Source organism: Nymphaea colorata, chromosome 1, assembly GCF_008831285.2.
Source record: "Nymphaea colorata isolate Beijing-Zhang1983 chromosome 1, ASM883128v2, whole genome shotgun sequence".
NCBI lineage: Eukaryota > Viridiplantae > Streptophyta > Magnoliopsida > Nymphaeales > Nymphaeaceae > Nymphaea > Nymphaea colorata.
The window spans coordinates 23,403,863-23,429,874 of NC_045138.2; the positions used below are offsets into that span (position 1 = coordinate 23,403,863).

Below are 26,012 nucleotides of genomic sequence, written 5' to 3' on the forward strand. Positions count from 1 at the left end.
TGGATAAAAATGTCGATCAATAGAGACATTATACATACCCTTTATACTAAATATGCATTTGAATGACATTTGTATTCTTGATTTTCATAAGAACAGTATTTTGCTTGATTTTTGCCTTTTTTGGTATTTTTTTTCTAATTTTCTGATTAAAAAAATATAAACTAACATCTTTTAAATCATGTTGTGTTACATATATAGGCATAGCTATTAGTCCAATTGGTGCATGTTATGTTACACACTATACAACATTGCATCTGGCTACAAAAGGTTATTTTGATGTACTTTCTCAAACTGGAAAAAAAGCATGCCTTTCGGTTAAAGATCTACTAGTTTGAAATTTAAAGGTCAAATGCTGGATTGCCTAGCTAATTGTCCTCTTGGTTATGGTGTGAAAATAAACATGTGTTGAAACTCCAGATTGTGCTTCATCTAGAGAAGTTAATCATGGTTATTCATTCTTACAGGTTGCATGTTCCTCACGCAGCAGTGACCATATTCTTTTGTTTGACATTAGCTACATTTCTTCTGAACCGTCTGATGTAAGTCTTTGGCTTTGACTTCATGGATGTATTTTGTGTTAGTGGATGGGAAAGAGATGCCTTTAGTTCTTCTTGAACAGAAGTTGGTGCTCATGCACTTGATTGAAAAAATTATTCCTTGAAGAAATAAAGTTCTTCCAAGGGCATGACGTTTTCTCATTTATGTTAATAGTAATACATACTCATTTTGGATTAGTTAACTACATGGCAGCCCCTTTTGCCAAACTCTATTCTCGACTAGAACATACTGTTATACTGTCACGTGGGCACACCTAAAAGGTAGTCACATCCGTGTGGACACAACATGACATGAGACAGGCATGAGACAATGATTGGATGCAATCATGGGTGCGCTCACTGCATTCTGTGCCCTTTCCTGTTCAATTTTGAACGATCAACTTTGATTGAGTTAAATTTTCTGTTTCTTTGCATGCTCTTTTACTGAACTATACGACTCTTACTCTTTTATAGGTTGAGAGAGAGAGAGAGAGAGAGAGAGAGAGAGAGAGAGAGATCTTCATGCATTTTAATTAAATTAGTAAGTTGTCTCACTAATCTCTTTCTTACAAATAACGTTTTTTTTACATGCTCAGTTACTTTTGCAATATTCATTCATAATGAAAAGTAAATGCTGCTCTCGTTTCTTCCTTTCCATCTATGTCAGTTGATTAAATTCGATGGCTTATTCAATGGTAATTCACTTTCTTGCATGCTCATTTATATTCAATTCAATAGCATAAAGGAAGGAGAAAGCATTCTACATGCACACACACTGTTCCTGCACCCAATTTTTTTGAGTTACTTCTTGCCCACATCCACAGCCACATTGACAACCATTTAGCTTAGCTTGAAACCATTGTAATTTCTATATCTTGAAATCACAGATTAGGGTGGAGGTTTATGTATTTATCATTCTCAATTTTTATTTTTTGGCAGTTTTTTATAATGATTTTTGAGTAGATGATTCTGACTTATTAGCTGCATTTTTTGCAATCGTGTTCAGGTGTTGAAGAAGAAGCCCACATCTCAAGGGCATAAAAAACCTAAAGGGTTATCAGATATTGTGTTCATTCCAAGCAGCAAATCAAGGTTAGCAAGTAGTGAAAGGTCCAAGTGCGTGATGGCTTTTGGCATTTTTTTTCTCTTATTATTCTGTTTTCTCTGCAAAATTAACAAATCTGCACGCTAGTTCTTGCAGTAACATGTCTTCTGCCATGTTTGTTCTCTTCTAGAAATAACTTTTTTGGGGAAACATTGTGCTGAATAGCTGATGCCTTCTCCTTTTCTAGCACGACAGGCACTGCACCTCAGAAGAACTGATAATGATTTGTTTCACTCATTTTATTAATCTTGGACATCTCTAATGTCTTCTATCTTCTCAGTATCTCAATATATATGTGTAATCTTATCGTCAGACGTATTGATCTTTAAAAAATATATATATATATATATATATATATATATATATATATATATATATATATATATATATATATATATATATATATATCTTTAAAGATCAATACGTCTGACGATAAGATTACACATTGATACAAGTGGGAGGCTGCATATCAGGCAGAGGAATGAAACAGAATGTATGTTTTAGTTTGTAATGAAGAAGCATCATAGTATTTTGTATCTCTTAATAGATAATTGTGAATGGCATGACATTGGAAAATTTAAACTAAACTATCTCAGTAAAATTGTGGCATTTGACGATCTTTCTTGTGGAATTCATTAAGTTTTAGTATCATTTTCATTTCTTAAAAAACTGATGCTGTTGAGAGAAAATGCTTTGTTCTTGTAATACAAAGCAGCTTGATTTTAGGTGTCAATCTTCTGTGTCTACAGTAAACTCAGTACTTCTCTCTCTTCCTCTCTCTTTTTCTTTTTTCTTTTGTTTGTTTGCTTACAGACTTCAAGAGCTCATCTTCCCTCATGATCCCTTTTGGTAGTGTTGGCTACCCTGGTGTTGCTGATACAAGGAAAACCCAAACACACGCACACAAAATGCCCTAATCCCCAGATTAGGTAACACCTTCCAGAGAGATTTGCCTCACAAGACTGCTATTGACAACCTCCTAAACACCTGCCCTATGTGTTTATTATATACATGTAGTTTGAGTGCATGCCTATCTTTGTGATGGACATGACCTGTAACTTGACCTGGTGACTATCAATACTCCCCCTCTTTCAACAAACACCTTGTCCTCAATGCGTGAACCCTAAAATTAGCTGCTGACTGGAAAGAGTACTACCTCAGTACAAGTTAAAGTGGGAGATCCACTGCACTAAAATTAGCTGCTGATTGGAAAGAGTACTCCCTCAGTTTCGACAAGACAAAGTAGGAGACCCACTGCAAGTGATGGGTAGCAAAATCATCATCGATGCATGCAAATCCCTTCTGTCCATCCATTCTCCTTGAAGCTGCTGTGGTGCATCATCATTAAGATTCAGTTCAATTTGCTAGTACTCTGCTGCAAGAATTACCCACTCATCCTGTGTTGGAATGAAAATCAGTCATGCATCTATTTGAGGAAGTTCATATCCTGTATTGGAATCATGCTTGCTAGCTGGAAAGATTTTGAGTTCAACTATGTGTTCAATGCAGTGAAGATTAGGATTCTCCCTGGGTAACCATCTAGTGGAGGTTGAGGTCTGGAGCCATCGCCCATGTGTTTTTGTACTTTTGTGATGTGACAGAGAGGTGGGCTCGAGAATATGTTAATCCTAGGGTACCTAAGAGCCTTGCCAATTTTCTACTCTCTCTAACTACAGAAACAATAGAATGTTCATTCCTCAGAAGTTCCATGTCTGCAATTACCTTGAGGTCATTTTTCATTGCATGTGTCCAATGTTGAGGCCACTTATTTTTTAATGGATAAACCAGGCTTCTGTAAGGTCTGAATCTGAAATTTCAAACTACAAGCAGCAAGATCCAAGAGTTCAAATGGGACAATAAAAAATTTAGTTCCGATATTTTTGAGAAATAGATATCAAAATAGAACTCACCAACCTTTTTTCACACTAACAAGAATGAACCTAGATCACCAAATAAATTGCTGGCATTAACATGACCTTCATCCCTAATTTTACTTGTAAATCAGGTCTGAACTTAATGATAGAAACACTTCAAGAATCACACTCTTGAAGATACCAGCCACTCTAAGAAACCACACAAGGAAGAACCACAAACTAGAGGTGAAAAACTTGTATTCAATCTTAAATAATACACAAAAACTGGCCTTAAAGCCTACACAAAGCAAAGGACCCAAGTCCCTTATTTATAGAAGAAAGAAAGGAAGAAGAAGAAAAAGGAGCTAGCTGTTGGGCAGCTCCAACAGCTAGATCTCTAGCCGTTGGAGCAGCCAACAGCTAGTTCCTTTAGCAAATAAAAAGAAATAAAAAAATATACAGAAAAATACACAAAAAATAAAAGGAAAATAAATATAAGAAGGCCTATGCATACATATATCTATTTATCTACAAATCATACATCAAACTGCTAGGAGTTTAAGTATGAAGTAAAGGGGTTTTGACCCCATCATATTTCGGTCTAAGACCAAGAATAAATTTATAAATTTTTCCCTTTGAATTTTTTTTCTCTTAGCACTATATCTCTTGGATGAAACCATTCGGGTTCAAATAAGGCTAGTTCATCTCATAATTGTTCCATCTTTCTAACATACTCCTAAGTAGCTTTATCTTTTTGTTGGAGACTTGCAATCTTCATTTGAAGGTTGCACATGTAAGCTACATCCTTCATAGCATGAGTTTTCTTGAGGAGTTCCCAAGCTTCATAAACAAAGTTATGTTTGGCTATTTGACTCAATTGTAGTATCAACACAAACAAGATCTATGTAATGATTTTGTGGTGTCCTATCTTCCATTCTTCTTATTTTTCTCATATTCATTCACAACTTTATCTTTTTCGATTCCATCTAGTTCATGGGTTTTCCATCCAAGGTTTTGGTTAAAACTAATTGTGGTTCACTTTTAGACCCATCAACAAGTCCCCACAATCCTTTACTTCTAATGAAGTGTTCTATGGCTCTTGTCCATTGAATATAATTAGATGAAGTAAGTTTAGGGAGACAAATGAAAGTAGTTTTCTCATTCATGATGTGAACCTTGTATAGATGTAGTTGAGTTGTTGAGGTCGCACTAAGATGAAAACATCCACAAAAACAACAAGAAGACAACTTGAGGCAATACCAAAACAGTCCACGAAATCAGTCACAAAAATTAGCAAGATAGAAACTTGTGAGAGCACCAAGAACAGCCACAAAAGTCAGCGAGATATCCACGAAAAACAGCCACCAAAGATCAACAAGAAGACAGCTCCTCTTGTGCAAAACAGCAGCCAATCCTTCTGTCAAATAGTTGGTGTGCTTCACAGTTACGAATAGGCAGCAAGGACTGATTTTTCAAGGCTTTGAAAATCAGCAAACGAAAGGCCAAACCACAATTTGATACCGTGTAAAACAGGGCTGAACTTAATGATAGAAACACTTCAAGAAGGTACCAGCCAGTCCAAGAAATCACACATGGAGAAACCTCAAACTAGAGGTGAAAAAATTGTATTCAATCTCAAATTATACACAAAAGCAGGCCTTGAAGCCCACACAAAGCAATGGATCCAAGTCCCTTATTTATAGAAGAAAGAAAGGAAGAAGGAGAAAAAAGAGCTAGCTGTTGGGCATCTCCAACGGCTAGAAATCTAGCAGTTGAGAGTAGCCAACAGCTAGTTTCTTTAGCAACTAAAAAGAAATAAAAAATATACAGAAAAATACACAAAAAATAAAAGGAAAATAAATACAAAAAGGCCTAGGCATACATACATATATTTATATATACAAATCATACATCAAACTACTAGGAGTTTAAGATATATGATAGTACATATAAAAACATATATGTGTACTTACATTTAGAGCCAATCCTTAAATTCTAACATTACTATTATCAAAATTAGAACTGCACCTGTTATCATTCTTATGTTCTTGCTGTCCATGCAAATTAAATCCATCAGGCGCACTGGAATCCACTGCCTTGACAATATCTGCTAACATTGGATAAACTGAAGCTGAATTTCCAAAATCCTAATCTTTCATTTTGTTTGTAGTGTAAGGGACAAGAGCAGCACCTTGTGCAATAGGTTCAGCATTTAAAATGGCATGGAAAATAGCAACTCTTACCCCATATCGACATCATTGGTATTACTAGGCACTTCTGAATGATTCAAGGGCATTTCTTCATTTGGAAGAAGTTTACATTGTTCATTTGGGTCATGTCTATGGCCTTGAACTTCAAGCTGAACCTTTTCTTCTGGCCCATTTCCATTAACTTCCAGTAGGTGTAACAGTTACAATATAGGAGCCACAACTTCCAGCGCTGTTAAATCTAGAATTATCAGCGAGCAAAGGAACAAAAACTCCAAGAAATTTCAGGGCAGAAACACCAGCAGCTCTTGCCACTTCAGCCTGCTCAAGCACTATTTCCTGTGCTCCAGCTTTCATTTTCTTGGCAACTTCCACTTGCATTCTTTGCAGCCCAGAGCTCGTTGATTGCCAAAATGAGTAAAGCAGTTCCGTTTTGCTGGACATTGCTCCCCCAACACCCGCCTGATTGGTAGGACAAGTTAACAATGCCACCAAAGCATGCACCGTGATTACAGAATCAAAGCTGACTATGATAAGAAGAGAAAAAGTCAGGTCACACAAACCTTGCTAGGTACCTCTTCCCAACGGTCCTTTACATTGCATTATTGTCTCTGTTGGTTGAAGTGGCCTCTGCTATGTATGTTGCAGGGAACCAACATTTTGACCTCTACTTGAGCGAGAATTCCCCACCTCTATATTTAGTTTCATCTCTACTACAAGTCTCCTGCCCTCCTTTCCAGCTGGAGCTTTTGAGTGTGGGTGCCACATTTTGTTTGACTTGCAATACTCATTGTAGGTCCTGCAATCTTTTCCCTTAACCACATCCACTGGCTGACACTCTTCTTGTGGCCTCCCTACCACCCTTTTTTTTTTGTTTTTCTTGACAATTAACTACTGCAGTTGCACATTTCCTTGGTCGATTAACATAAGCATTGGACTCATTGTTTTTGTTCAACTCTACCTTGACTGCTATGCAATCCCCATGGGCCAAATTTCTGGAAGTTCTCGCATTGACAGGTTTTTCATGGTCTGCAGCCATGGTGGTTTTCCAGGCTGCCACATCCGTTTCTTGCACCTGAACAAGGTTGTGACCTCCTTCCAACAAAACTTGCTTTAGGAGGGCTCTATAAAAAATTTTGGGGCCTCAATTCTTTGAGGGTGGCAAGGCACCATAGCTGCAGGCAACCACAATGCCTCCGACAACTAGGATCTCCTTCTTGAGCAACGATTCAATGACATCAGTCTTACTCGACACTCTTGAGCCATCGACTATAGCGGAAAATGGTCTTTTCAGATTAGAAACAACAGCAACCCAACAATCGCATTCTTTCTGTATGAGAAACCTGACAACTGAAGGCTTCAAAAATATTGTGACACTGCCTGTTGAAACATATGCAAGGTCTGCAGGTGAAGTAAATTGTTTTGGCAAAGTCAGGGTTGTTCTTTTCTTCCTCCTTATAGGACTCAACATGCTTTAGAAGCAATGCACGTCTCTTCAGAAGAGAAGGTGTCTGCTTCTCCACCTTTGCACCACTGTAGTCGATGGCTGACTCAGTAAACTCATGCCCGACTCCATGGAACTCACCATTTGGAATTGGTGCAAAATGAGTGTGAACTGCTTCACCTGCATTCCCTAAAACTCGTCCACCTCTTCTCTCTTGTTAAGTCTTACTTTTTTTATCTTCCTGAATCTCCCTCTTCATCGCTGCTACTGTCCTCTTTGATGCTCCCTTTAGGACCATTTTGTGAGTGGTAGAAGAGCTGATCTCAGGACCAGTGGTCCTCTATGTCCTCCACCTTGTTAATCTTGTTGAACCACACTTCCATCAGTCCCTTAATAATCTTCTGCCCGGTCATGAATGTTTGCATCCTCTACTCAAGGATTGCAGGATTGTTTTCAAGGTTTTGGAAGCTCTCCTCCATCTTCCTCAACGACCTAATTCTTTAACGTGTAGGAAACTTGGCTCTCATACCAGGTGGAAGTGACAGCTACCCTGGTGTCGCTGATACATTGGGAAACCCAAACGCACACAAGCAAAATGCCCTAATCCCAAAATTTGGGTAACACCTCCCAGAGGGATTTAACTCACAAGAATGCTATTGATAACCCCCTAACAGCTGCTCTGTGTGTAGATACTATATAATATATATACATGTAGTTTGGGGCACATGTATGTTTGGTGAGTGGAACCAACCTGTAACTTGACCCGGTGAGTATCACCTTTTTTATTTTTGCCTATATAAAATACCTCTTTGATGCTTAGCACCTTCTTTTCCTGACTAGAAAAGACAACTTTCTGAAAACAGGATCCACTTGAACCAATCCTCCCTTATGTCTGGTTTTGGGACATATGGGTTTCTTTCCCCACCTGAGGAGTTGACATTTCAGCTGATAGGAACAATAGCATAGGGAACTAGAAGATCTTTCGTGTGACGGTGAGAATAAACAGAATTCACCTGCCTCTGCTAATACTCAATTGCTTCTCTAAAAAGGTATCACTCACAGAAAAAGAGTTGATAAGAGAGAGAAATGGTTGGACTCATGTTTGAAGAAAGGACATAATATAAATATTAAAGTAGTGATAGATGAAAGTTGTTGCCTCGGTGTCTACATCCAAAAAATTGCAAATATCCTCAACCGAGTAATTCTTCTGAAATTCTTGTGAAAAGCAGAAAATGCTTCTCCCTTTCTCTTTCATGGGAAGATATCCCTTCTACAGCAGCTGGGCGGTGTTAGAAATTATGCATATACTTTTATGAGTGTGCGTGTGTGATATATATATATATATATCATAGTCTCAAAAAACACGTTTTTTTTCGAAAAAGAACACGTTTAAACCATGAAAATTAAGATGGCAAAAAAAGCACAGTTTTTTTGAAAAAAAATACCAAAACGAAAAAAACATGAAAATTTTATGTTTTTCCTGTTTTTCTCTTTTAAGGTACTTTTTCATGTTTTTCAATGCCAGACTTGTTGTTTCCATTTTCTAGCTTTTATTTGTTGTTATCTACTTCTTGATGGTGTCTTATTATTTTATCATTTATTTTATTTTTCTTTCGTGTTAGGATATTTTAAAAATTTATCGAAATTACCGTATTTTCCCCTTTTTTTAAGCTCATCGTATTCTGCCTGAGAAAAACCTCGCTGTTTAAAATGTGAAAATGATACTTGTGGCAATGAATATATAAAAACACACACACACATACATAACTATAACTGTATATGTTCCATCCATGTACTTATGTGCTTGTATATAGGGTTAAGTTTGTATTTCTCCTTTTTCTTTTTTTTTTTTTGAATTTATTTTTCAATTTGGTTAACATGGAATTTGACTAGATTGGAGCTAGTCACGGGACTAACTCTCTAAGAGGTTTTCTTCTTTATTTTTTTGTGGTTTGTCTATAAATTAGACAGGAAATCCCTATTGTAAATTTACTATCCTTAGCAGTCTTTCTCCTGATCTTTAATAAAGTTCTCATTCAATTGTCCATTGTGTTCTTGGTGTTCTTTGACTGAAGATTATTTTTGGCTATTAGCATCCTTATTGTTGGCAATGTTCTAGGCTGTTATCAGCCTCATTTACATAGTATCGGAGCTTTGGTTCTGATCTTTCAGCTGGTAATTCGCTTCAAATCATTGACAGATTCAAAGCTGCACTTTTCACCAGCTGTTCAGTGAAATTTCTGTGACAGAAAATGTAGATTCTTTGCTGATTTCTGGACTATAGCCGATCAAAGGTTCTGTCTGGTTTCTTTCTCCATCAAACCTTTTCTAACATCATTATAATCTGTTGATTAGAAGATCGAAAGCTCACTTGATGGAGGAATTTAAGATTTCCATTGAAGGAGAGAGTTACATTGCTCCATACAAGCTTGATGAGGCTGGTAGATTGGCTCACAAAGTTGAGTGGAGGGTTCTGCAATTATACATGCATTATTGCCTTGGAAGTGGAACATAATGGCGGCAATGAATCAGCTTTGAGAACTTGATGGCAATCACATTATTTTTCTCTATAGAATAAACCTCTTATATTTGGAAGATGCATTAGCAAGTCCATTGTCTTGCTTAACTAACATTCTTACTTACAAATGGATAGGGGTATTGAGTTGATAGTAAATTGTCTGATCTTCTCATATTTTGTCATCATCTTTATTCATGTTTAATGCTAGACGGATGCTGTTGATTTATCATGCTTTATTCTTTGGTATTGCTATTGTTGATTGCACTATGGTCTTCACTTCTTGTGCTTAAGCACTGGATGTCTTCTGTAAATATGTTGCTGATATGTCCTCATGCATCTTGTTAGAGTGGTTGCATGTGGTTTAGATGGTGTGCTATATGCCTGGGATAGAAGGATCAGTAATTTCCCATGCTTTGAGCTTAGTTCCTCATGCTGTCAAAGCCCCTTCAACAGCATACAGCTGAGTAAGGATGAACAGGTCAGTAATTTTGTTGTTTATCTTTATCATTTTGGTAGGCTTTTTTTTTTTTAAAAATGTACAATGTGCTTATCAATTTGGTACTTGTATGCGTAAGCATTTAATACAGCTATTTCTGCACATGTGAACTTCTCGGAAAACCTCTTGGAAGTTGCATAGGTGACTAATAGATGAAAATGGGTATCAGTACATATATTATTTTATGACAAAGAGACCACAAAAATCTGTGAGACGCTTGGGCTTGTTTAAATGGTATCTTGGCTTGAGGCTCTATCTCATTAGTAAATAAGACCAGCTTGAGCCTTGCTTAGTTGCACAACCCAAGCGTGGGGCAGGTGTAATGTACAAACACAAATAAAGGAATGGATTTATATCACAAACTCAAAGCTCACAAGGGTAACACTGACAAGAGCAAGCTACACAATGTGCATGAATGCACAACAAGAAACGAAGAACCTTTCAATACAGAAATGATATAGAAGAAAGGAAAAATAAAGACTTCATATATATGTGTGTGTGTGTGTGTGTGTATGAATAAGCTCATCAGAACAAAAAAATTTGTTAAGAAGAAACAAAAATCTACGCGATATGAGGGCCTTATTAAAGATGTCTATTAACTAGAACTTTGAGTAGACATATGGAACTGAATGATCTTCCTGGGAAATCCTTCATAAATATAGTGGCAGTCCATTACAAAAAGCTTGGTTTGTTTGTAAAATGTATGATTGCTGGCTATATAGATTTGATTTTTTGTTGTCAGAACAAAGTTTGGTTCGTTCTTGAAGATAAATGTTGATTTCTGTTAGAATATCTTGTATAGGGAACCGGGTCTGGATATGGACCCGGTCCCATGGGCGCGGGTACCGAGGGTGGCTCGGTACCCTAGGCGGGCCTCCCTCTTATATTATCTCACTTATTGTGTAATTGTTGATTAAGTGAAAATAACATTCTCTCTCCTAGGGTTGCGGTCTTGCCCCTAGGTTAGAGCTTCTCCGTGGTTTTTCACCTCTTACTGAGGTTTTCCACGTATATCGTGTGTTTCTTCTCCATTATCTTCTTGCGTTGCTTGTTTCTACATGGTATCAGAGCCAGCGCGTGTGGATTCTTTGGTGTGATCGTGGAGTTTCCGCCTTTTTTTTCCGCCGCCGTTGGAGTTCCTTGTTTTTCCCGCCGCCCGCCGCTGTTGACGTTTCCGCGGCCGCCGCTGTCTTTTTCCCGCCACTGCCGCTGCGTTTCCGCCGCTGGTGACCTGCGGCACCGCTGTTCTTCCGCCGCTGCTAGGGTTTCTCTCGCCGTCGCCGTCAGGGCTTCTCCTGCCGCCGCCGTCAGGCCTTAAGTCTCTTCTGCCGTGGTTCTTCCACCTTCGCCGCCGCTTGTCTTGTTTTCTCTTGGGCTGGTGCCGCGTGTCCTGGTGTTGGATATTGCCTTCATGTGGGGATTGTGATGGCAGAAGAGATGCCTTGCAAGATCGATGCTGCCTTTGACTCGGGCAGTCATACCAAGAATGAGAACTTGCCTGTTCAAGTCACCTCCATTCGGCTGAACAAAGACAACTATCTCTCTTGGTCTGCTGCACTTGAAATAGGGATTACCAGTCGCGGTCGTCTTCTCTATATCACTGGGGAGAAACCTGCACCTTCTAAAACGGATCCACAATGGGCGACTTGGGCGTTGGAAGATAGCCAAGTTAAAGTATGGATCATTAGTTCTGTTTCCGCTGATATTCAGCCCCTGATCTTGCGTAAGTCGACTGCATATGACATGTGGACTGTGCTTGCAAGGATGTATGGCCGTAAGAAGAGAGTCTTGCGCACGTACCAAATCAAACGTGGCATCTACTCCCTTAAACAGGGTGACTTGTCTGTGGCATCCTTCTTTGCAGCCCTGAAGACTAAATGGGAGGAACTGGACTATCATGTGAATGATGACTGACATTGTGGTTCTGATCATGCCCTGTACTGGGAAAAAGAATGGATGGACCGGACCTTCATTTGCCTTGGAGGATTACGTGATGAATTTGAATCCATTAGGAGCCAAATTCTAAACTGTGACGAGATTCCTGGGATTGAGGAGGTGTATGCCCGGGTAGAATATGAGGAACAACGTCGCCAAGTCATGCATATTGACTCCAGCCAGGGGAGTTCTCCCTCAGCGTTTGTTAGCCGTGCCTCTGGGACTGGACAACGTCCTGTTCGGCGTTGTAGTCATTGTAACAAGTTGGGGCATTCTGTGGATTTCTGTTGGGATATTCATCCTGAGAAGAGACTTGTTCGTGGTCGTCCTCCTTCTAGTCGGCGAGGGTCGTTTGTGCCTGACTCTAGTCAGGGTAATTCATCACATGTTGAAAAATCAAAGCTTTCCTCTGAGCAAATCAAGGAGTTGCAAGCTTATATCAGCCGGCTTTCTACTACACAAGAGGAAACTTCCAAGACCGAGGGAGCTAAGTTAGCTCAAGCTCTTGTGGCCACAAGTGATCAAGGTAATCCCTCCCATGGTGATTGGATTGTTGACAGTGGGGCTACACATCATATGACAGGGGATCCTAAGCTGTTTCAAGAATACAAATTGTCTTCAGGGCAGCAACGCGTGTCTATGGCTGATGGGTCTTCTATCTCTGTGGCTGGAAAAGAGAGTTTGTCCTTGTTAAATAAATATTGTCTGCATGATGCTCTTCATGTTCCCAATATTCCTGTGAACTTGTTATCTGTCAGCAGTATTACCAAAGAACTAAATTGTAATCTGATTTTCTCGGCTGACCATTGTTTTCTACTAGTGGACAGTTGTCAGGTGTGGAAGACCGGTCTATCATTATGCGATGGCACGAGTGTCTTGGACATCTCCCATTCCAGTTGATCAAGAAGTTGTTTCCTAGACTTTTTACATTTGTTTCCATTGACTCCTTCACATGTGAAGTGTGTCAGTTGGCTAAGCATGTCAGGGCTTCGTACCCTATTTCTTTCAATAAAACCACCCGTCCATTTGCTTTGGTTCATTCTGATGTTTGGGGTCCTTCGGGAGTACCCACGTGTCGTGGTTTTCATTATTTTATGACTCTTATTGATGACTGCTCCCGTTGTACATTCGTGTACCTGTTGAAAGAACGTAGTGACGTTCCGGTCATTGTAAAAAATTTTGTGGCTTTTGTTGAGACTCAGTTTCAGACCTCTGTTCAGGCTTTCCGCACTGATAATGCTAGAGAGTATGTCTCTCAATCTCTAGATGATTTCTTGAAGAGTAAGGGTATTCATGAAACGTCCTGTAGTTACACACCTCCCCAAAATGGCGTGGCTGAACGTAAGAATCGCCATTTATTAGATGTCACTCGGGCTATTATGTTCCATCGGCAGCTTCCTAAGCGCTACTGGGGTGATGCACTTCTCACTAGTGCCCACCTTATTAATCGTATGCCTACCCGTGTGTTGCAGGGTCATTCCCCATATTCTATGTTGTGGCCCACTCAGAATCCCTGGCCTCTTACTCCTCGGGTGTTCGGGTGTGTCTGTTTTGTTCATGACCATAGTCCCACCCTCAAGAAACTTGACCCTCGGTCTATCAAGGCTGTCTTCCTGGGGCATTCCTCCACTCAGAAGGGATACAAATGTGTTGATCCTACCACTTCTAAAGTCTATGTCTCCCGGGATGTTACTTTTCATGAGCATGAGGCGTACTTTCCTGTGAATCCTCTTCAGGGGGAGTGTCTAGGGAACAGTAGTGAAGAGTATTCGTCAAATCAATTGATTCAGTTTATGGACTTCTTGGATTACAAGGTTAGTCACAGTGTGGCAGACAGCCAGACACAGTCAGAGATGGTAGAGACAGTCACACGGACGGGGGCCTTGTTGTCAATCAGTCCACAGCTCGTGATCACTTGTTTGGCCAGGTGTACACCAGGAAGAAGACAGATGTGGTTGAGAATGTTGATATAACCAATTCCAATCTTGTGAGTTCCCCAAATGACCCAAGTCAAATCGATGAAGAGCTTCCTATAGCTTTGCGCAAGGGCACCAGGTCATGTACTTCTCATCCTATTCAGAGATTTGTCTCTTATGCGAAACTTATTAAGGATTACAAATGCTTTATTACATCCTTGTCTAAGTCTGTGATTCCCAGGTGTGTAGAAGATGCTAGAGAGGATCCTAAATGGCTACATGCCATGACAGAGGAGATGGAGGCCTTGGCGAAGAATGATACTTGGGAAGTAGTTGATATTCCCAAGGGGACTCATTTAGTTGGTTCCAAGTGGGTGTTCAATGTGAAATACAAACAGGATGGCACCGTGGAGAGGTATAAGGCTCGTCTTGTTGCAAAGGGGTTCAGCAAAAAATATGGTATTGATTACCTTGAAACCTTTGCCCCTGTTGCTAAACTGAAAACTGTGAGGGTCATCTTAGCACTTGCAGTGCAAAAGAAGTGGAGCATGGATCAGCTTGATGTCAAGAATGCCTTCTTGAACGGCTATCTACAAGAAGAGGTCTACATGAGCATGCCTCCTGGATATGTTCAAAGCGGAAAATGTTGTCATCTCAAGAAAGCCTTGTATGGGTTAAAGCAGTCTCCTAGAGCATGGTTTGAAAGGCTGAGGATAGTAATGAAGACTAATGGATACAAACAGGAAAATGGTGATCACACCTTATTCATTAAGCAGAGAAATGGCCTGGTGAGTCTTCTTCTTGTGTATGTTGATGATATGATAGTCACAGGTGACGATGAAGAAGAAAAAAGGAAGATGAAGGAAAGGTTAGCTGCCGAATTTGATCTTAAAGATTTGGGTAAACTAAGGTACTTTCTGGGAATCGAGATTGCTCGGTCAGAGACAGGGCTTGTTATGAGCCAAAGAAAATACACTCTAGATCTTTTAAAGGAGACAGACAAACTTGGATGTAGGCCATTTCTAACTCCAATGGAGTCTGGTACAAAGATAAGCATCAAAACTGGCAACATCCTTGATGAGGAAGGAAAAGGGAGGTATCAGAGGCTGGTTGGTAAGCTCATTTATCTTACTCTTACTCGCCCTAATATTATGTATGCTGTGAATGCGTTGAGTCAGTTTATGCATGCTCCTACTGATTGTCACTGGAAGAGTGCAGAAAGAGTGTTGGGGTACCTAAAGAATGACCCAGGGAAAGGATTACTCTATACTCAGCAAGACCAACTTAATATTGAAGGATACTCTGACGCAGATTGGGCAGAATGCACTGATACTAGGAGGTCTACCACAGGGTACTGCATCTTTCTAGGGGGTAACCTGGTTGTATGGAGAAGTAAAAGGCAAGAAGTTTGCTCTAGATCCAGTGCTGAGGCTGAATACAGGGCTGTGGCTATGGGAGTTACAGAAATGCTATGGTTAAAGATTCTCCTAGCGGATATTGGAGTTGAAACGGAAGAAAAGATGAAGATGTACTGTGACAACAAGTCTGCGATTAACCTTGCAAACAATCCCGTCCTTCATGACAGAACTAAACATGTGGAGATTGATCGCCATTTCATACGGGAACGTATAGATTCCAAGGAGTTCATCCTGCCGTACATGAAGTCTGAAGATCAAATTGCCGATGTTTTGACCAAAGCCTTATGTACATCTCAATTCGAGAAAAATGTGAGCAAGCTTGGCATGTTTGACATGTATGCCAAGCTTGAAGGGGAGTGTTAGAATATCTTGTATAGGGAACCGGGTCTGGATATGGACCCGGTCCCATGGGCGCGGGTACCGAGGGTGGCTCGGTACCCTAGGCGGGCCTCCCTCTTATATTATCTCACTTATTGTGTAATTGTTGATTAAGTGAAAATAACATTCTCTCTCCTAGGGTTGCGGTCTTGCCCCTAGGTTAGAGCTTCTCCGTGGTTTTTCACCTCTTACTGAGGTTTTCCACGTATATCGTGTGTTTCTTCTCTATTATCTTCTTGCGTTGCTTGTTTCTACAATTTCATTCAGAAGACTTTTTATCAAAGAAATCTTCATCATAAGTTGGACTTGTTGAAATAACTAGTAGCATGAATAACATGGGCTGGTTTAGTAATACATTGATACGACAGTTTCCCAACAAGTTAGTAATGAGTAGGATTAGAAAACTTTTCCGACATCAATTTTTGTCTTTGCTCCAAAAGTTTCAGGGATATCAATTTTGTTACCATCAAATATCTCAAATGCCATTTGCTGAAAATTTTATCTTTGAAGAAAAGTATCTTTTATAATGGACAACCTTAATACAAGAAAATAAGTTGGATAACCCAAATCAGACAGGTTTTTTTTCAGAGGCTTTTTAAGTCACTTATTCCATCTATATCACTTCTTGAAATGATCAAGCCATCAACACAAAGTAACAAAATGATGCTCCTGCATGGGCATGAACTAGCTTTTGTGGAGGGAGGGTAGTCCTTTTATATAGACATGAAATAGCTTTTGGAGGCTATCGAACAGCTACAAGTGAAGGTTTCGAGCCTGCAGAGCAGCTTAAAAGGAAATAACGAAATAATACGGCAAAAAAGAAAAGAAAAATACAGAAGCAAAAAAGAATATGGAAATGATAAAAAAGAAAGAGTTAGTACAATGCAGACCTAATATATTTTCTCACCAAATGTGTGTGTATATATATTATATACACACAAATTCACATGATACACATGATCGAGAGATTATGTGTATCACTTTCAAGTTTCAACATGCATAAATAATCATTTTATTTAAGAAGGAAAATGCTAATTTTCCTTCTTTTGTGTATTCTTTGTATTTCTCTCTTTCCTGTCAACACCAGACATATAGTTGAGTCGATCTACATTTTGTTTAAGATCAGATGATGAAGTGGTTGCTATATGTGCGGTCCGACCATGGACAATATTTTAGATATCAGGGCAAGGCTCTTCCAACAGAAAGACTTGTAGTACTTTGAGGCATGATCATAGTGACCGGTATGCTTCAATGAATGCATTAGAACTTCATCAAAATCATTTAGTTGATTCAGAGGAATGAAAGATCATTTATTGCCAAATATTCAGCTGCTAAATTGAAGATCTTTTTGGGAGCCATAATGAGGAGCAATACGAGGGTCTGATTAGGTTTTAAGAAGTATCTAAGATTTTCCTGTCACCTTATTTATTTCTTTATCTGTTTGGGAGATACAAGGTAGGAATGCAAAATGGAAGCAGAGATAATGAGTGGAAGTAGACCATTTCAGCTGAATGCTGCAGAGGATATTATTCACAAACTCATCCCATCTCCATCTTCCATCTTATTTCCCACCCAACACAAAGCCTAAATTTCTTGCAAAATCGCAGGGGCTGAACATGATAAGTTATAAGCTGATCTCTCTGTGTGTGAATTCATTGTTCATCAAGTTGCTGGCTTGCTGCTCATCTTGTTGGTAATGAGCTTTTCTGGGAACTTTGGAATTCATAGCTATATTTAGATATAGAGATCATCAAGAATAAATTTGTAGTTTAGGCTGCGCTAATTTTCCATGGTACGATATGTTACTTTTTTTACTCACTTCTTGGTCATCACTTTTGATACTTCTGCAATGATCTATGGGAATTTCACCATAATGGATTCCCACATATGAAAAATGCTAGTGACATGGAATTGATGACTGTGTGCATGAGATCACTTCTCTAGCTAATGAAATGCTTTTGCAATGCCTCAATGTTAGACATTTTCCCCCAATGTATAGGCAGTCCTTGTTAGGTGCTGAAGGTGGTAACTGGATTCGAAATGCCATACTTCGTCAACAAGTTCAAAGAGCTCTATGCTCATTGTGACAATTTTTTTGGTTCCAGAAGTTATCTGGTTGATCTGTGGCCTCATTGAATGCTTTACATATAATTCAATGCTTATCAAACATGCCATTGATTCTTTTTCCTTCTCTTTTTTCCCTTATTTCAGGTCATCTTTGCAGCAAGTGAAAATGGGTGCATCTGTTTGTGGGACCTGCGGGGTGGGAAAACATCTGCTGCCTTCTTGTCTAACAAAGAGGTTAGATTTTTGTGTTCATGTGGCATGCACATGTTTGTGTGTGCATATGTATGTGTAGGGGTTTCTGGTGCACTGCCATGATCTCCTAGTCCAAGCTATAGTCTTGAAAACAAAAGATATGGTGCATCAGATTTTTCATTCTAACTCCACACATTACTGCACTTTTTTTTAAAAAATGGGGTATTATGACAGGCAAAGTCAATGCATAAGTTATGCCTTTGATGAGATTGCTAGTTCCTTTAGAGGATTAAGTGGTGCACATGTTAGATGCATGCATATTTATATTTAGGCTTTTTGACATGTCTTTTTTGTATATTCAAAGATTAGATATTCTCTTAAGGTTATTTCCTTGATCAAACTAAAATTGCATTTGAGATTATTGATGACCAGGAATTACTGGTGTTAAAACCTGTGAAACTCCTGAAATAGTAGGAGAAAAATTAAAAATCGAATTAAAAATCGATGATGGTGTGCCTCTGATGTCACTCTGTACAGACAACTTATTGGATCCTTGATGGATCTTAACATTACTGTGTGTGCTATTCTCATGCTGTACATGTTGTAAGCCAAATTCAGCTACTTCAACAGCAGTTCATATGACTGCAGTTTTTTGGATTATTAGATAAAGAAATATTTTTATGTTTGCCTTGGTCCCAGACCTGTCTGACCTACTGTTAGCTTTGCTAAAGCAGTACTCAATGGGGGTGGCATAGCACAGCCCTCACTGATGTGAGTGACTGGACACCACATCTCGACCGAAGCAGTTGATCGCCCTCGTGCAGTACCCAAACCTGTTGATCTATGAATGACGGATTGCTTTTTTGTTAGCCCTTGAAGCTTTCCTCGAGGCTCTTCGGGGCTATATTAACTATATATGAACTATAGAAAGTTCTTGGGCGTCTTTCCCTCTCTCTTTCTTTTCCGGTAACCGGTGAGCTACAGCGATGGTACTCTCCAGTGGGTCTTGATCAACGTCTAATTGCTTTCATAAACCTGACTGGATCCCATCCCGGCTGGCTATCCGAAGCAGATTGTCAGTACTGGGCTGGGTGGGCGAGGCTGGGGATTTTCTTTCTTTCGGCCCAACGTCACTTTGACGTCATGAGCACTGAAAAGCTGAATTTAATTTCCTAAATGACTCTGATTAGGGAAGTGACCCAAATGGCTATCACTCCTGTTCTTTTTTTGTTTTCAAGAGAATTACTAATTTCTTCGAGGTGCAATAACAACAAAAGGTGCCTTTGACGGAAAGAGAGAATCTGATGACCCATTTTTCTGGTTCTTGGAAAACAGGTGTATCACCCTCCCTTGTCAATTGTCAAACTAGCTTCTGCACTTGAGAAAATATGTCCATTGAAGGTACAATGGTCTAAACAGTTTCCTTGGTAAATTTTTGTTCTTTATGTTATGCCTTTTGATGTGATGTTTGGTTCTATTTTCTTTTGCTAAAAGCAATTCAATGAATTGCTTTCCATGATGAACGGTTCTCTGGATGAAAACTTTATTTTCTATCATACACTGTGTGCTCTTGTTGTTCAGCCCTCTGTTTGTTGTTGCCACTAGGTGGTTTTCAGATCCTGCTGTTGCATCTTCATGGTCTAGTTGTTATTTGGCTTGGAGACTCTTATAGTGTGCACATGCTATTGTTATTCCAATTAAGAGATTTTAGCATTAATCCTGTGATTTGCCTCATATATTCCAGTTATCTATACGCTGGGCAATCGCCTTAAGCATTTTCTACTAGTAAATCAGACACAATTTGACATATGGTCAGATTCACTGACTTGTCCAGCTATGTTAGGACCTTAGGATGAATCAATAGGCTTTTGCCCCTTTTGGATATGAGGTGGAGTTTCTGTAAATAATATTAGAAGGGAACATCAATCTTAAACAAGCCTTTATTTTTTCTTTCCCATAATAACAAATTGACATTTGAACTTGTGTTAATTGTTACTGCTGAGTGTCTTATTAAGCTTGTAAAATCACATATTTAATTCAAAAAAGTTTCCTTCTAAGTACTAAAGACTATGGTTTCTTCTGCTTTTCTAACTGCTGTTAAGCCATACCAAATACCTAGTCTGGAAAAAGTTTTGAACAGGCCATTTCTCTTCCCTGCTTTTCCACCTTTGGTAGCTCCTGATAGTGCTCACAACAGAGATGCAGTTATCCACTTAATCATCTCTTGTTCCTTTGAGAATGAAAAGCAAAAGGCACATATTTTGGTGAAAGCTGTTAGAAATCAATACTACATTTTAGCTAACTTTGATTTTTGCACTCATGCAGGAGCAATCAGAAATTTTCTCATGGGGAATTCAATCAATCAGCCTTGACCCATCTTGTTCATATCAATTGGCATTCCATCTTGATGATGGCTGGTATCTTCAATACATGGCCATCATGCACGTGTATATGTATATGTATATATATATATTTTGATCCTTGCACGGAATGGAACAGAATCATTATATGCCTGGTAACTGACTTAAGACTATATGAGAAGATTCATGCATGCCTCCAGGTTGAACCATGGATTATATTTTTAAATGTTGGCATCTTATGATTACTTGAAGTTTGAGAATAAGATTCAGTTGTTAATCTGATCCGGAACCATTATGCAGGTTCACATCTTAGTTTAGCATGTCTGGGGCTTGAAAAGAATCCGACTCAATCACATGTAACCTCTGATACATGGGTGCGCTTGTGCACCTGAATTGTCAGTGTCGACTCGCCTGGACATGGGCACGGGTACAGACATGCCTTTGACATTTCAGGTGCATAGGCATACCCATGTATTGCTGTATCTGTAATTATATGTTCAATATACAACATAGAATTTATATATTCAATACATTACAATATAATTATATGCATTGTATTGGATTGTAATCTTAATGAATGTATTTTTCCATATTGTGTGTGTGTGTGTGTGTATATATATATATAACGTCTCGGAGTTTTATAGCCAGCCGTACCCATGTACCTGTGATTTTGAATTTTGTCTGCACCCGTACCCATGTGACATAGCATGTAACTATCCAGGCTTAAGCTGGGAATCTAGTCAACCAAGATCTGGTTAGGTTGGACTCAGAAAAATCTGGGTTCAAACCAAGCTTGAATTATTGACATACCTAACAGCAGCTGATTACTCATCAAACATCTGAATAACATTGTCTAGAGATGGAGCCCATGAAGTAGGAGTGTTTGTTGCATTGATGGGCTTTCCTTTTGGTGGGTACACTTCATATAGAGCTGGAAATGCTGTACTTTCATTTTATAGGTACCTAGTAGTATGTGTACTTACTACTTAATGGAAGAATAATGATTAATGGTACACATTCGACGTTTTGGGAATGCTGGTTGGATGCTAAAGTCTTTTTAATTAATAACACCAAGAGTCCTTCGTTCATTTGCTTGGAGGCTGTGGATAAACCAGAATAGTTTTGATCAACATCAGTTAGCCTTATAGGTTTGCAAACATAATCTTGTTGAAGCTTGTATTTCATGTTTTTGGTGAATAAACATGAGTATGTTGTACAGGGCAGGAAAACGTTCCATGAAGAGCTTATAATCTTGTCATGGGCGTTATTGTGTATGGGAATCAATTTATCTGAATTATCAATTTTTCATAAGCTTTACATCCCAAATGTTTGCAAGCTTGTTGATAAACAGGGAACCACTGGTTGTGGTTTGATGGACCAAAAAGAATGTATGGATAACAAATATTTTCTATCACTATAACAATTATTATGAATTTTCACTATCAGAGCAGAAATTTCAATTTCAAAGGCTTATGGACCATAGGTGTAGTTTGAGTTAAAATATTCCCTCTGAAATCTTTGATCTGTAAATAATTTCCTTTCCTCTTATTTCATCACATATGTATGCGGACTCAAAGGAAGTAAAAAATCTTATGAAACTGAGAATTTCAAGCTCTTTGAGAATTATGATGCCTTCCAGTCTTGCTGTTACTGCTATGTTCTACATAACTTATGATTTACGTGTCAAGTTGCTCGCATAAACTCTGGTATTATTCTTTCCATAGGTCTGGAGTGTTAAATTTGAATACTTTAGAGGTGACTCACATTCATTGCCCTCCCCCAGCATGGCTGTAAGTTATGCATACATAATTTGCCTTCCTTTGTTCAGTTTTAGATATCATGTGCTATATATGCTCACTTAGGTAGTATTGGTAGCAGGGATGGCACAGCAAGCAATTACTTTTCAAGGAGAAAACCATCATATCTGCCAGCGTTATCGGTGTGGTTGGAGGCTCTAATACTCTTTGTTATGTTTATGTCAGGCTACCACTATGTGACTAGCATAAAATTCATAAATCTTGAGCTGTGTCCCTGTCAAGACTAATTTACATGCTCCTTTTGTGGTTTATGTAGTTATAAGGATTACATGTTGTGTGGGCAGTTGACCTCGCTTGGGGACTGGGCAACTTGTCAGTCCCCCCACTAAAGATATATCATTACACATATGAATAATATACAGAGCACAACTAAATGATCTAACAGCATGTAACATACTACACTAGCCTAAAACAGAAAAGAAATGAAGTTTAAATGCTTGCATAGATACACCACACATATATAGCGAGTGAATGATGACTCTGGCTATCCAGAGTCACCCGGCCATCTGATTAAGACTGTCCGTTTGAAACAGATGAATGGTTGAGAGAAAAACAAGGAGAAAAATATATAGACTAATACTAGATGACAAAAATGTCCATCACATTTTTCTCCTTATTTTTCTTATAACTGTCTGTCATGATAGATGGCCCTGATTAGATGGCTGAGTGACTCTAAGTATATATACTTATATGCTAACAACTGTATTTAAGGACCCAAAATGTTACCAATATATTATACTAAGTAATCACTGTTTCATTAAGAAATGTAAGGACATGCTTACTTTGATATCAACTGCACAACAAATACAATACCTAGTGTGGCAAGGGGGAGGAGTTGTGATCCCTTATATATATATATATATATATATATATATATATAAACACACACACCAAGCATAAAGGTGTTTGACTATGCCTAGTTACACTAAGTGAGAGAGCATAGACATGCTAGTCATTGTGGTAGTGAAGTTAGACTAGAAAATGTAGGTGAGTTTTGACTGCATAGATCATGGGAGACAATCCTTTGCCTTAAAAAAGGTGCATTTATGTGTGATTCTTACATTATTTTTTGTCATCCAAACTGTTGTTGTCATCAAGCAAAAGAATTGTCTGCAGACAAGAATTGGGTTTGTTGGTAAATTGTACTGCCACTGTGCAGATCTATGCTGTTCCATCTTCATGTGAGAATGGGATTCATTTACTGGATTTTTATCCAGATGCAAGTGCAGCTTCTCATGTAGATTTTGAGTGAGTTCTGCTTGTACTTCAATTTGAAGTTTGTTGTAGCTCGATGTTTTTCTTTTCATGCTAACCGTTTTCTTTTTCTATTTTTGTGAAGTGATAACACAGAGTCAGGAGCTCAAAGTTGCCATGTTCACAACACTTTTGTGTCTCTTTCTGGCCTTGTTACTGCCTGTGCTGCTCATCCTTTGAATGCCACAATCTTAGCTGGAACAATGGTACATCCATCCCATATAAATGGCTTGCTGGAGGCTTTCATATCCATGTAGTTCACGAGTGAAGCTCACTCTTCATCATTGTTTTCAATCATAATGCTTTGTGATCATTCTTTGTTGCTTCACCTGGCTGTTCTTATGCATGTGGCCATTTAAACTGAGCCATTTTCTTTAAATTTTTGTGCATGATGCATTTTTTCTCGAATATCTGAAGTCTCATGAATTTCTCATTGCTTCCAGTCTGTAAAGTTACAGTCTTAAGAAACACTAATTTTCAGTCATTAAGGCATATCGAAATAGGGACATCATATGAGTGATCACTTACCAGCCAATCTGGATATTTTTATGAAAGCCACGTTAGATTTCTGAGAGGTGGATATTTTTATGAAAGCCACGTAAGTTGACTGGGTTGTATTTGAATGGGGAGTAGGTAACATGCTATGTATGCATCAAGTAATTTAAAGACATTACTTAAGACACTATGTTAGATGCTGCTTCCACAGGTCGTTGATTACATTCAAATTGGGCACTTTATCTATAACATATGCTGACACGTGGTTTGTAATATCCTTTGCCATTTGGCTTAGAAGAAGAACTCAATTTTTAGTCTTTCATTGGCCAAAATAATGAGATCACTTTACCCTTGTTAGCCAAATTCAACTACTACATCATACAGGTGTTGGTTGCAGGTGGGGTGTGAGAGTGGCATTTTTCATGACAACATGGGCATGGTTGCATATATATATATATATATATATATATATATATATATATATATATATATATATATATAAATGCCAAAAATTAACATTAACAATTAATAAATATGATTCAATCAATGGTTCAACCACAAAAAATGGTTGGTTTTGACGCCTCCACTTGAGTTGTCACTCAAGTGCAAGAACTGTTATGATGAGTCCATGTGACCTAGACTAAAATGACCAAGCACTTTGTGAAGCATGACTTGCAGAAGGTGGCAAAATGTAATGCTAAAAGGCTATTATTAAGCTGGTATTTATTAACTGGTCATATGAAGCTAAAATTATAGCAACCACTGTGCTGATAAGCTTTTTAGTTTCATAGTGCTACCATGTTTATCTTCTCTCACAATGTTTCATGACCAAGGCTTTTACTGGATAGCGCCATTTTTTGCAGGAATCTTCATTGATAATGGTTTCTCAGAAACTGGGGTCATGTGACTGAATGTTGTGCACAGGCGTATGAAGGATAACAAACTTCAGGTAAACTAGTTTCCATTTGCCATGGTCCTGGAGTCATAATATGAGTCTACTTAGCAAGGCTTACTGATACATTTCAGGAAAACCCCTATATGGTCAATGGGCCAAGGTCTCAATGCTCAAACTCTCAACTGATTCGAAGCACTATATTGCTGGTCATCCTTTAAAGATTTGCCTTTATAGATTGAGGCCATGAAGTGCTCAAATCTATGAAAAGAGAGGAAAGGTTCCTACTTTTTCTGGTGGAATTGCCTTGTACTGCTAGGTCACCTCTGCATATCCGGGTCAGATGAACTATGCCATTTTGTGAGCTGTGCCTTTCGTTGCAATCCTGCATGAAGCTCTTTGCCTGGACCAGCTCAAGTGAAAAAGATGCATTTTGTTTGGATTTAGTCTGTGGGTTCATTTCTTTGTGTGGGAGCAGAAAAATACCATGGTAAATGGTAATTGATTGAGACTATGCCTAGAGCCCTAGACCCATATACAAGATCGTAACTAACATTGAAGTGGTGGATAGCACGGCCCACTTACCAACAACCATGTCTGCTAAGCTGATGCTGATGATACTTTAATAACGTCTAATTGGAGTTTTGGCTGCTCAGCTAATTTTGTTCACTAGCATGGTCCACTCTTCAACTGCATATGCTGTCCACATGGACTTGTTTGATGTATAAATAAACTATAAAATGCTTAGCATCTTTTGACTGAACTACATGGGTTTGTTAACTTTATTTAGATCTGCTAAAGGTTTTGCCTGAATTCCAAGTTCTCACTTCTATGACAAGGCTAGAACCTCATATCAATCTGAAAAAGGTTAGGCTTGAACTCTTAAAGAAAACTTAACCCTGGATTAAACCCATATTTGCTCGCACTTTGAGAGATTAAAGTAAGATGCCCGCTAAAGGCATTAATAAAAAATGATTGAAATTACTGGAGATTGCTTGAGGCAATGATTGCCTCAAGTGCCAATTCATGACCAAGTTTGGCATATCGTTTTGTCCAGTTTCTAATTCCAGGACAAGAATGATTTGCCATGTTAGATATACTTGTGATATGCTTGCTTTTCTCCAAGGGT

The 26,012-nt window shown here is 38.7% G+C and overlaps 1 protein-coding gene across 5 annotated transcripts in view; it reads left to right on the forward strand.

The window, feature by feature from the left end:
- Window positions 1-25,687, forward strand: part of LOC116248166 (uncharacterized) — a 37,114-nt gene extending 11,427 nt beyond the window's left edge. For 2 of the 5 annotated variants that reach the window (XM_031620808.2, XM_031620833.2), the window contains exons 8-19: window positions 465-539; window positions 1,543-1,628; window positions 10,009-10,141; window positions 18,018-18,107; window positions 19,401-19,466; window positions 20,391-20,482; window positions 22,150-22,215; window positions 22,304-22,364; window positions 23,402-23,490; window positions 23,582-23,702; window positions 24,855-24,940; window positions 25,018-25,687. In XM_031620808.2, coding sequence (XP_031476668.1) covers window positions 465-539; window positions 1,543-1,628; window positions 10,009-10,141; window positions 18,018-18,107; window positions 19,401-19,466; window positions 20,391-20,482; window positions 22,150-22,215; window positions 22,304-22,364; window positions 23,402-23,490; window positions 23,582-23,702; window positions 24,855-24,902 — 927 coding nt within the window. In that variant the 3' untranslated portion in view covers window positions 24,903-24,940; window positions 25,018-25,687. Of the gene's footprint in view, window positions 1-464; window positions 540-1,542; window positions 1,629-10,008; window positions 10,142-18,017; window positions 18,108-19,400; window positions 19,467-20,390; window positions 20,483-22,149; window positions 22,216-22,303; window positions 22,403-23,401; window positions 23,491-23,581; window positions 23,706-24,854; window positions 24,941-25,017 lie in introns of those variants that run through there. The other 3 variants (XM_031620816.2, XR_007572350.1, XM_050075727.1) reach the window with 3 other exon arrangements.
- The last annotated feature ends 325 nt before the right edge of the window (window positions 25,688-26,012 follow it).